This window comes from Poromitra crassiceps (genome assembly GCF_964638095.1).
Source record: "Poromitra crassiceps genome assembly, chromosome: 1".
In the NCBI taxonomy this organism is placed as follows: Eukaryota; Metazoa; Chordata; class Actinopteri; order Beryciformes; family Melamphaidae; genus Poromitra; species Poromitra crassiceps.
Genome location: NC_139623.1, coordinates 14,729,967 through 14,742,466, shown reverse-complemented (window position 1 = coordinate 14,742,466; position 12,500 = coordinate 14,729,967). Strand labels below are relative to the sequence as shown.

Below are 12,500 nucleotides of genomic sequence, written 5' to 3'. Positions count from 1 at the left end.
ATACCAAAAATAAATTAGGTTAGGAGGAGGGGAGATTATTGGTATTAACAATAAAACATAGGTTGACTCTGTAACGATCATCCGATACAAGAAAAAGAAAAAAGATTAGCTGCTGCAAACCGTAGCACTGTATTTGTGTAATTGATAATTGACAGAATGTACCTTTACTTATTTTAAAGTAGGGGGCAGGGGAAGGAGAACCAAGGAATGACTCAGAGAAAGCAGGAAGAGATAAAATTGCGGCTCAAGTGACAGAATCTAATTTCAGATCAGAGGAGGAGACAAACGATGGAGAGACTGAGAGAGAGGAGGAGAGGAAGAGGAGAAGCCTGCCAGGGAAAAGACGGGACACAGAGGAACAGTAGAGAAAACGAGACAGCAAAGGCGGATGTGTAAACAAAGACATCGATGAGGGTTTTAGAGCAGGGTAGAAAATGTACCTTTTTTTTAACAAGGGCTCTTTTTTGCCCTTGTGAAATAATGGTTCTGGGGCATTTTGGATCATTTCCAGGGCAATTTGATCAAACTAGAAAAATCACGGGCTATGCGCGCTCATTTCTAGCATGCCTCGGCCAATTTTTTGCGGCTCCGGTTCCATCAGAGAATTCCCCATTCATTTTCTCCATAGATGTTTCGAAAAACCCTTATATAAAGAGTTTTAAGCCTGGAACCAAGTCAACCAGCCAGCTACTGAATCATAACTGACTATAAAACATTTGACTCTGAGCCAAAACAAACCAAAAAGAATTATACTTTCAATTCCCCTCGTTTTATTTGAATTTATTTATTTTGTTTCTGGTTGGCTTGGTTTCAGGCTTAAAACTCTTTATATAGGACGAATCAGCGTGACGTCACTTGCCACCCAGAAATGCGGAACCCAAACAAACGTTAATATCTCAAAAACTATACATGACATCGCTTATATTTTGACATTCTGAGTGAGAGCAGAAGTAGCTCAAGAGTTTGATGTATAATATATGCATGTCGTGTTAAAGTTGTGTGAACTGTTGCAGTTTTTAAAATATAAACGGAGTTAACTGGCTAGAGTCAGACATTCAAGCCTCGGGCAATGGAACCCTTGGGCTCCATAGGGTTCCATTGCCGTTGCCACCCAGTGACGCGGTTTGTTTACCAAAATGCTGCTTGGCTGATCCCTCGTATAAGTACTATTCAAAACATCTGGAGAAAATGAATGGGGAATTCTCTTATGGAACTGGAGCTGCGAAAATGTGCGCGTCGTGACTGTTTCAATTTCATTTCAATGTGTTTCTAGTCGTGACTTAGTGGGTGGTTTGCGTATTTAAACGCATATTCTCAAGTTAATGTTAGCTAGTGAAGTAGCTGGCCAGCTAGCTTGCGCTGCCTGTCAGTGAGGTACAGTAAATAACGCTAGTAGGAGGAGGGGGACCAAAGGGTGGAGGGGGTGGGGGTTGTGAAGGTACGGATGCCTAGCTGGCCATTTTCAAGTTGCGCTTTGCAAATACAGAACCAGGGGTGTCAAAAATAATCGATTATAAGATGCATCGTGATGCGGACGTGCATGATTCTGCATCGATTCACAAATGTCAAAAATCGATTTTTATTTTATTTTTTATAATCAAATAAAATATAATGGAAGTACATGCAGTTGTTTATTTTAATTATGGATCATAATACAATGCAATTCCAAATGCACTTTTATTTTAAAAGTAGCCACACAGTGAGAAAAAAGAAAGTGAGAACAAATAAATCATGTATTGCAGAAAAAAGTGATGCATCGATTTAAGATGCATCGAGATTAGAGGTCTTCGGGTATGCCCGACCCCCCGAATACCCGAGGTTCCGACCCGGACCCAGCCGGGTCTGGGTCCATTCAAAAGAAGTGCCTCCGGGTCTGGGTCGGTTCCGGTAGCGATTGTCACGGGTCTCGGGGCTCCGACAGTGAAATGCCAGGTCCAATAAGACCCGAGTGGACCCGGCGATCAGCGCTGATCACGAGAGAAACGCATCAAAACAGCACACGTGAGGCTTGTTGTCACAAACTGCAAGTAAATCCATAGAGAAAATAACTAGCAAAGAACGTTCCCATCTGCAATGAAAATGACATCCCCGTTTACATGAGGCGCATGTGACCACCACATGCGTACACATGCGCACACATGCGCCTCAGGCAAACGAGGAAGTGATTTTCGTTGCAGAGAGGTAACCCTCTTGCTGGCTCCTCTCGCTATGGATTTAATTGAAGATGACTGTTTCCCGTACTTTTGGATTATTATTCGATGATCGCATGGTGAGTACACAAGTCACAACATGTATGTGATTGTTTCTAGCGCTGTTGTGTGTGTTTTTGGGCGAAGGAACGGCGGTAGCATAGAGAGACTGCCACTGTACTATCTAAGTAGCGTTAGGCAGCATCAACCAGGGGAGAATGCTATAACGTTAAGATGCACAAAGTTTCATTTGATATACAACTTGTAGCAGTTAACAAGCAACTTTGACGTCGACACCACTAGTCTCTGCCTCGGTATTTCTCGGATCTGTACGGGGCAGGGTCTCAGATTTGTAATAATAGACAGGTCCACTCCGGGTCCGGGTCCGACATTTATCGGTTCTGAACGGGGCCAGGTCTCAGATGTCTAATAATAGACGGGTCCATTACGGGTTCGGGCACAAATTCCCCGGGTCCATTAGGGTCCGGGTCCGTGATTTTGGACCCGTGAAGACCTCTAATCGAGATGCATCGAGATGCATCGATAATCGTAATCGAATCGAATCGTAGCCCTCTGAATCGTAATCAAATGGAATAGTGAGGGCAGTGAAGATTCACAGCCCGGCTCCTGCATTACATTACTGGCGTTCTTTGGGAAGCTAAGCAGGTCTGGCCTAGGATACTCCTTGGATGGGAGACTGGTGCTGGAAGTGGTGTTCAAGATTCAAGATTCAAGATTTTTATTGTCACTCCGTAGTACAAGTATCACGTGTGAAATTCTTGTGCTGTAGACTCCGTTTACAACATAGTACAAAATAACAAGGCATATGGGTGCAGGAAAACAAGAGACACAACAAGCAATAAGGCAGTAGAGTGATAAGACAAGTCAAAGACAGTGGCATATTCACTGCACATAGGTGCACATGGCATGTACATACTTTAAACATATGTTAAGGAGTCTCGTGGCCTGCGGGAAGAAACTGTCTCTCAAGCGATTTGTGCGTGCTTTTGGGACCCTGTATCTCCTCTCTGAGGGTAACAGGGAGAACAGGCTGTTGTGGGGATGGTTTGTGTCTTTGATGATCTTCAGGGACCTCCTGAGGCACCGCTGGTTATACAGTTCCTGCAGTTCTGGCAGCTCACATCCTGTTACGTGCTGGGCCACGCGCCTCACTCTTCTTAGCGCCCTGCGGTCCATGGTGGTTGGAGGACCAGTAGGAGGTGCTCTTCTCCTTTGGTTCGAATGGTCTGAATGAATAATCTGATCTGATGAATAATCTCCCCAATGCCCCAGGGCAGAGACAGGGACTCTGTCCTGTGAGTGAGCAACGTCCTTTGGATGAGAGTTCCCTCCCCTGATATGTGAAGCGCGTTCAAGAGTGTCTTCAAAGGCGCTATATAAATCCAATCAAGTATTATTATTATTAACAAAATCCGGACATGCTTTGCAAATAACGTCATCGCAATTCCACTGGCAATTATTATTATTTATTTTTTTGGGGCATTTTGCCCCGAGTCCACGCTAATTTCCTATCCTGGTTGATGGAAAGACAGAATGGAAGACGGGCTGACCTTTCGAAGATCTGGCGGATGATGAGGAAGACGACGGCGATGGGCAGCACCGCCCAGAGGTCGCCGGCCTTAGCGTAGACCCGGTCGTCCCGGTCCTCCAGGTCGGCCCAGCCCAGGCCCTCTGGGAACCACAGTCGCTCCTGCCAGAACCACTCGCTCAGCCCCCACAGCATCCTGCAACACACACCACACAGGGCCTTAGCATAGGGCCGATATGGTTGAAAGCATTATCACAACGATCATCATAAGGATTTCTTCTGTACCGTTGTGTCATAGCATGGCTCACATTATGCAACATCACATGTTAAATAATCCTATTAATGTTCATCCCATTGAACTGAATGGTAAAGTTAGATGTGATATCATTTTTTTCCAAATAATATTCCTAGTACAATTCATTCTATACCAATCATTTTGAGATTTTAAATCAAACTTGCTCATCGGTATCAATTTAGACATTACAATTGCTCACGATATTCCAAAATCACCATATCATCACGATATGATTCCAATAAAAGACGATAAACGATCATATTGAATTATTGGCCAGCCCTCCTTCTACTGTATGTCTTTATTAGGCTTAGGATGGAAGACTCAAAGAGTTTCAGCAAATAGAGGTGGTGCCCCCTCACATCTGAAGCCATCTGGGGCTTTGAGGCCATCTGCTGTACAGGCCTGCCTATGTGTGTGGCAAGAGGAATCGTTGGTGCCACGAGAAGAATTGGATGATGGCGCTCTTAATGATTTGCTAGCGTTTCCCTCGCAGTGGAAGCCTGGCTGGACGTTTTTCCTAATGCATATAACAGAGTACAGAGAACCGACGAGGCCCGCATGAGGGACAAGAAAGCAGACCAAGAGCTGAGCAAATCTTTTCCTTCGTTCTCTGAACACGAGCGCTGACAGCTGCTATGAGACTTACTTTTACCCAGGGAATACAGACACGACTTTCTGTTCAGGGAGTGGCAGAGAAAGCGAGCGAGGCTGGTGGTAAGAGAACTAGCATCTAAAGGATGTGAGTCATGGTTCGGCCATATGTGCAGAGCAGAGAGGGCGCACCCCCACACACGCTCTGTCTCTAGAGTCTCTTTGCTAATTTAACTTCCCATTCCACCCATTGGACTGTAAAATGCCAAAGCCTCCCTCCCCCGTAGACCACTTCACTCCCTCCCCCTCCCTCCCATCCCCACCCTTCTGCTCCCTCCACAAATCAAGAAGGATTCCCCTTTGGCCAAGAGAGCCCAGGCCATGTGTAATGTTCTCCCTTAGACCACGCCTGGCTCTCTCTCAACTATGCAGCTGTCATTACACACACGCACACACACATGCACGCATGCACACATGCACACACACACGCATACACACACACACACACGCATGCATGCACACACACACACACACACACACGCATGCATGCACACACACACACACACACACACACACACGCACACACACACATGCACACAAAAGAGAGAGATGCTCTTATGCACAGGACTATTAATTAAAGTAGAGGAGGAGTTAGTGGTTTGTGTGTTTTATGAACAGCAACTTGTTTGTTTCCAGTGACTGGATTCACCAAAAATAAGCCCATTGAGCAATTTTACATTGATGGTGGTAAATGGTTATAGACAATAGATCAAATACATAAAGGATTAGAATTAAAAGTCTGCTAAATGTTGGTCTTGTTTTCTGGGGTAACTTATCTTGTATTGCTCTGCATATTTGTGCATATTTTTCATACTGTTTAATGCATTCATTGTTACCTCCGCCGGCAGCCAGTTTGCGCCAGAATCAGCTCCGATGTCTGTCTGTCTGTCTGTCTGTCTGTCTGTCTGTCTGCTTGTCTGTCTGTCTGTCTGTCTGTCTGTCTGTCTGTCTGTCTGCTTGTCTGTCTGTCTGTCTGCCTGCCTGTCTGGTCTGCCTGCCTGTCTGTCTGTCTGCCTGTCTGTCTGTCTGTCTGTCTGTCTGTCTGTCTGTCTGTCTGTCTGCATGTTTGTCTGTCTGGTCTGGTCTGTCTGTCTGCCTGCCTGTCTGGTCTGCCTGTCTGTCTGTCTGGTCTGCCTGCCTGTCTGTCTGCCTGTTTATCTGTCTGTCTGTCTGCCTGTCTGGTCTGCCTGTCTGTCTGTCTGGTCTGCCTGCCTGTCTGTCTGCCTGTTTATCTGTCTGCCTGTCTGTCTGCCTGTTTATCTGTCTGTCTGTCTGTCTGCCTGCCTGTCTGTCTGCCTGTTTGTCTGTTTGTTGGTCTGCAGGATATCTCCAAAAGATATGCACGGATTTGCACCGAACTTTAGAAAGATTGGTCGTGGTGGGAAAACGTCAAAGAACCCCAACCATCAATGAATCCACTTTAAGCTGTGTCAGAGGGCCTACTATACAGTACACCACTCGCAAGATTTCATATGAAACTGGTAGCCAGCCCTAATTGTGATTTGTGCTCTCTCAATACACCTGGTACGTTTAAACCAGGGGTGGGCAACTATTTTTCATGGGGGGCCACATGAGAAACCCAGATTGTTGCCGGGGGCCGAACAAATGTTGTCATGCCGTAACCCAGGAACTTTGATGATAGAGAGGGCCACAAAAAAATTTCCTCACTACCAGATTTTGCTGAGGGCTGAACGGCGCCAGTGTGAAAAATTTGGGGCATTTGAAGCCAGGTTTAGAGGAATAACTCATTTTAAATTAACAATTGTGATGTCATTATTCAGTCTTAACCACCAATATTTGATCCTTTTCTCACTCACTCCTATGTCACCACCTGCTCTCCCTGCAGGGCTTGAAATTAACTTTTTTCACCACCTGACAATATGGCTGCATTTCCAGAATTTCCACTAGCCTAAATGTTTTTCTTGAAATAAACCAGAATATGAGTGGGTTAATTTAAGCATAAGTATCAGTAAGTGGCCCGGGCTTCTCAAAGCCTGTGTTGAGGGTCACACAAGAACAAAAATGCACTCTTGAAGCTAAATAAATCCAAAACCAACAAGTTAATTATATTCTACTTCAATGTAGAATAGTAATTTCTTACACATGAGATTACTTTTAGCCTTTCAGTCATAAATATTATTGAAAGATATTCCATATTCCAGACTGAAATGTTATAACAGAAATGGAGTATTGGCCAGAATGACATGAACATTTGGACACTTATCCAGCGGGTATCTTGCATGTTGCGTTCAGGTGCACTGTAAAAAAAAAAAAAAAAAAAAAATTTTTTTTTTTGCAATTCCATCGCGGGCCACACAGGGGGCGCCCGCGGGCCGCATACGGCCCGCGGGCCGTATGTTGCCCATGTATGGTTTAAACACATGATATGGGAATGCCCAGAGGTCTATGACTTTTGGAAGAAAGTGACATCAATTCTATCTGATGTAATTAATTAATTAATTAATAATTAATTGCTATACCGCTCGAACCAATCCTTCTTAATGATGATTCGCACATTGTATTGAGTGAGAGACAACGCAAATTATGGCTCGCGGGGTTAACCGCAGCTAAAAAGCTGATAGTACAGCGTTGGTTACCGCCACACAAACTGTACATAAAAAAATGGTTAGGTTATTTTCAGGATGTGGTTATGCTGGAACTGTCCACAGCGCGGGTAAACAAGGCCAAGGAGGAAGGAAGCTGCCTCTCTAATAACAGACCTATTTAGACTACTTACCGAGATCGGGGGGGGGGGGGGGGGGGGGGATGTATTTGAAGAGTTCATTTGCAAAAACAGGTATCTCCATTTAGATTTTTATCATTTTATTTTATATATTGATGTATTTACTGTAATTCATTTATTTTTGGGAAATCTTTATTATCAATAATAAATAAAACATATTCATCTGATAATTTTCCCATGAATCACCTCAATAATGTTTTCTATGTGCACTCCAGGGAGTATAAAAGTTGTTTGTTCATTTTAAGAATGGCGTTTACCTGTTTTTGCAAATTAACTCTTCATTTGTAAATTGTATCATGAAGATTGTTGTTGACCTGCAATAAAAAACAATTGATCACAAAAAAAGAAAGGTTGGCCGTGGGCCAAGGACGAAGTGATTAAAGGTCCCATTCTGTGCAAAAGCTGTTTTTACTTGTAAATGCATATATACTGCTGTCATCCCTCCCTGTAATGAGTGGTCACAACCTCAGAACTGCCAGAGTTGGATTTGTCCCTATCCAGCTTCCCCCTGCAGTCTCCTTCAAGCCACGCCCCTTACACTCTGTTCCCCCAGACGGGTTAATGTGACGTCAGGCGGGTCCTTAAGCATACTGCGCGCGGTCTCTCTCACACAAGCTACCTGCACCAGTTTGTCTATAGCCACAAAATTAACACTTCTAGCTGGAGCGACGCCAACTGTACATGATCCAGCAACTGCGGAGGTGCATTCGGTAAGTCTAGGCATTTTGAGATGTCCTCTTTAGCGTAGCAACCGTTAAGTTAGCGATAGCTCGTTGCTAACGTTAGTTGTGGACACAACCTAGCGTGCTGGTCCACGGACGCTAATCTGATTGGAACTGTTAGTTCTGAATATATTATAGAAACAGACCATTCTTGGGAAGCGACGAGATGAGGAAGTGACAACGAACGAACGGGGTTGCTATATTTTCGACAAATTAATCCAGAATCATGTTTTATGGACCAGAGACACACGTTTTTAAGAGGTTACAGCTGCACGAATTGGGACCTTTAACTTTCCATGCCCACTGGCCAAAAGGGAGTGGCCAATCACAAAAAGGTGCCTAACTTCCAAATGGATTCACGTAACATCACAAAACTTGGTAGAAGGGTTGGTCATGGGCCACTGGCCGGCCAAGGACAAACTAGTCTCACTTACGCGTGATTTCTAACCCCACATAGGATAAGCAATAACCACGCCCTGTGGCGCCGGGATTGGCCAGGAGCAACACTGGAGGGCACGCAGCCCAGCGATTTCATGAACCAACTGAATAGCTCTTGAGAACGGACAGCGATTTCGAGAGCGGACATTGAGAGCGGACATTGAAATGAATTATGGTCACCTACCTTCCTTAGCATAGTAATAATAATAATAATAAGTATAATAATTGTAATCTACACAATGTAGCCTACACAATCTACAAAAACATGCAATAATATAAACGGTGTTGTGTTCACGTTCATAGCTCATAGGGATGCACGATATATCGGCAATCATATCGGTATCGGCCGATGTTGGTCATTTTTTAACATATCGGTCATATCGGTATCGGTCAGATGTTGCAATGTTAATATCGGTTATCATTATCAGCCAAATTCTTCACATTGATATGAAATAATGCAGTAAATCTATGATTTATGGGCTTTTCCAAAGGCTTTGCAAATAAAGAAATGCATAACTTTTTCAAATTCAGTGTTAACATGTGTTTTTCAGTATGTACAAAATGTGATGATCATAAAAATGTGGTTTTATACAGATCATATCGACATCGGTAAATATCGGTCATCGGCCATAACAGCAATGTTAATATCGGTTATCGGCATCGGCCAAAATTTTCATATCGGTGCATCCCTAATAGCTCATATAATATAATGTATCATATCGTTAATTTCAAGCTCAATTCTTACCCAGAGAAAAGGTACAGCACTGAAAATGTAACAAGCAATAGTTTTTTAAACATCTTTATTTTAAAAGATGAAAAACCCTAGGTGCTTTAGTCCCAAGCTTCAATGCTCCTGGCCAATCCCAGCGTCACAGGGCGTGGTTATTGCTTATCCTATGTGGGGTTAGAAATCACGCCTCACTTACCAGACTCTTTCCTGCTGTCACAGCACAGGAGAGAGTCTGGCTGCTCTTACTCTCACTCTGGTATAGCGGAAAATAAATGCTCCGTTATCTTTACAACCAGAGCCGTATAATAGAAGAGTTCCGACAGCTCCATTCACTCCAATGGACCAGTTTTTTTCCAGGAAGTAGAAAGTGGAACTCTTCAGTAAAAAAAAGCAGCACTGTCGAGTTGCATCAAAATAGACAGTGTTGTACTTTGAAAGGGTTTTTCATCCCTTGAAATGAATCAAATTGTACATTATCGGTTTTATTTTAGCATGCAAAAGTAGCGCGAGACCCATTCCTGGCTGTTCATTGGCTAATGATTCTTGCATTTTGGTCCTCCGCTGACGCCACTCTCTTACTAGAGGACACTATTTACAACCATCCACCAAAAGTACCAAGCAGGCCTGGCTGCTTTATTGCACAATCCAAATCTTCGTCAAAACTTGACATTTTCAGCGTCTAGCAACGCTACCTTGCTAGCTAGTGTTGTTGTTGTTTCACAGCGGCGGAGGCATTGGAGAGCAACACACAGGAAGCGGAAAGGCATTTCACTTCGCTCTGACTGAAATGGTCGGAGCCAATGGCAGAGCTTATCCCCACAACCTGCTTCCAGTCAGTCAGAGCTTATCCCCACAACCTGCTTCCAGTCAGGCAGAGCTTATCCCCACAACCTGCTTCCAGTCAGGCAGAGCTTATCCCCACAACCTGCTTCCAGTCAGTCAGAGCTTATCCCCACAACCTGCTTCCAGTCAGGCAGAGCTTATCCCCACAACCTGCTTCCAGTCAGTCAGACTAAGGACTAAGGACGAACTGATTCACTTTCCGTGCCCACTGGCCAAAAGGGGGCATGGCAATGGTTCCAATCCAAACGGATTCACGTAAGACCACAAAACGTTGTAGAAAGGTTGGCAGAGGTCTGCACTCTACTGAGTTCCCTCTAGTTTACAGTAAATATGTAATAAATAATCTCTTTACTGCTAGGTCTAAAACTGGTCTGCATTGCTAAAAAAGAAGCTGGGTTATATCATGAGAGCTAACGCATCAACGGTTTAAGTGCTCAGTGGGAACAGATGGACTTCTGTTTGTATCCTCAACTGTGTCTATCTTCCTGTAGTGTCGCTTGGCAGACTTCCCTCCCTGCCGGGAGAGAAGTCTGGCTGCATGGGAACAGGCTGCTGCTATAAGCTCTGCCATTGGTGGCGTCCATTTCAGTCGGCAGCAGAAGAAAATCCCTTTCCGCTCCCTGCAAGCTCTGCCATTGGCTCTGACCCGCTCTGACTGACCGGCTGTGACCATATATGGATTTCCTTTCCGCTCCCTCCGTGACAAATCTGTCGATCTCAAATGGCTGAGCCGCTGTGAAACAACATCAACAATGCTAGCTCGTTGCTACACGCTGAAAACGATTGGATCTGGAATGTGCCTGCTTGGTACTTTCGGTGTTTGGTTGTAAAGGTAAACCTTTTTTCCCCCACTACCAGAGTGCCAGCCAGTACAGCCAGACTCTCCCGCGTTGTAGGGAGAGGGTCTGGCAAGTGAGACTAATCTTCACCTTTAGTCCCATACAAGCCCTTTAGATGCAGGCACAACCATCCAGCACTAATGTTTGATTGGTAATATTAATTTCTTCCCTTCATAGAGGCTGCTGCCCTGCCCCCCTGCAGCCCTGCCGCCCTGCAGCCCTGCCCCCCTGCAGCCCTGCCCCCCTGCTGGCCGGGTTTGGGACGTCTCATTGAAAGTTGTCAGATGTAGGTGCTTCTAGTCACAGCAGGCCTCTGACTAGGGTTGGCGCGATGGACGATTCCATCGTCCATCGTGATGGTTCAGTGTGGAACCATCGTGATGGTTATTTGGCTGACATCGCCCAATCCTACTTCTGATACAGCCTGGGAGATGGTGTCATGGATCCTACCTCTGACACAGCCTGGGAGATGGTGTCATGGTTGAGTCTGAACCTCTGACACAGCCTGGGAGATGGTGTCATGGTTGAGTCTGAACCTCTGACACAGCCTGGGAGATGGTGTCATGGTTGAGTCTGAGTCTGTCAGTTATTTTCCACATCACGTCAGGTTAGTCATGGTCCATGTTTCCTGTTGCAGCAGCATGGCCGGCCATCACAACCCCCTCAACAGGCTCAGGTGGGAAGGGGGGTGACATGTTTTTCCCAGCTCTTCCACTTCAGTGGCACTACATCTCACTTCTCATCCACCTCCAGTAGCTCTAACCAACAGCACGTGCATGTGTGGTCATGTGTGTGTGTGTGTGTGTGTGTGTGTGTGTGTGTGTGTGTGTGTGTGTGTGTGTGTGTGTGTGTGTGGTCATGTGTGTGTGTGTGTGTGTGTGTGTGTGTGTGTGTGTGTGTGTGTGTGTGTGTGTGTGTGTGTAAAAGCAGAGTAACCTAAGCAAAAGCAGATTACACACAGAAATAGAGATGGTTCAAAGGGCAGCAGTGACAGGGACAGCGCAGGCATGTTTCAGGGGTCAGACCGTGCTGACTTTGCTCTGGAGCACTGATTTGCTGTAATAATCATCACTGGCTATAAACTGTCAAGTGTATCAGTAAGTGGGGTTGACACACACTCGTACACATGTTCAGTCACACACACACACACACACACACACACACACACACACACACACACACACACACACACACACACACACACACACACACACACACACACAAGAGCAAGGAGGACACACACACATGCGCAGCTAAACAAGGATGACTCATTTGTGTGGAGGCCATTTAGGATTGAAGTGTATTTTTAGGAATACTTGTTCAGATCATCCATGAATCCAGCAGGCTGAAGCACTTTTCCCCACAGCAGCCCTGACTCCACATCCCATTGGCCCATGGGAGCATGTGACCAGACTCTGACCATTTTACTCATCCAATAAAAATGAAGGATGCCTCTGGCAGGGGAGGGAGAGAGGAAGTTCTCTCTGTCTCTCTTCTCTCT

At 45.1% G+C, this 12,500-nt stretch overlaps 2 protein-coding genes across 2 annotated transcripts in view; both read right to left on the bottom strand.

The window, feature by feature from the left end:
* Nucleotides 1-3,933, bottom strand: part of cers2b (ceramide synthase 2b) — a gene marked incomplete at its 5' end in the record, with an annotated part of 16,417 nt that extends 12,484 nt beyond the window's left edge. Inside the window, one exon of the mRNA XM_083636218.1 lies at nucleotides 3,761-3,933. Within this exon, the coding sequence (XP_083492344.1) occupies nucleotides 3,761-3,933 (173 nt within the window). The remainder of the gene's footprint in view (nucleotides 1-3,760) is intronic.
* A 7,541-nt stretch (nucleotides 3,934-11,474) lies between these two features.
* Nucleotides 11,475-12,500, bottom strand: part of celf3b (cugbp, Elav-like family member 3b) — a gene marked incomplete at its 3' end in the record, with an annotated part of 56,983 nt that continues 55,957 nt past the window's right edge. Inside the window, exon 8 of the mRNA XM_083633609.1 lies at nucleotides 11,475-11,537. Within this exon, the coding sequence (XP_083489735.1) occupies nucleotides 11,475-11,537 (63 nt within the window). The remainder of the gene's footprint in view (nucleotides 11,538-12,500) is intronic.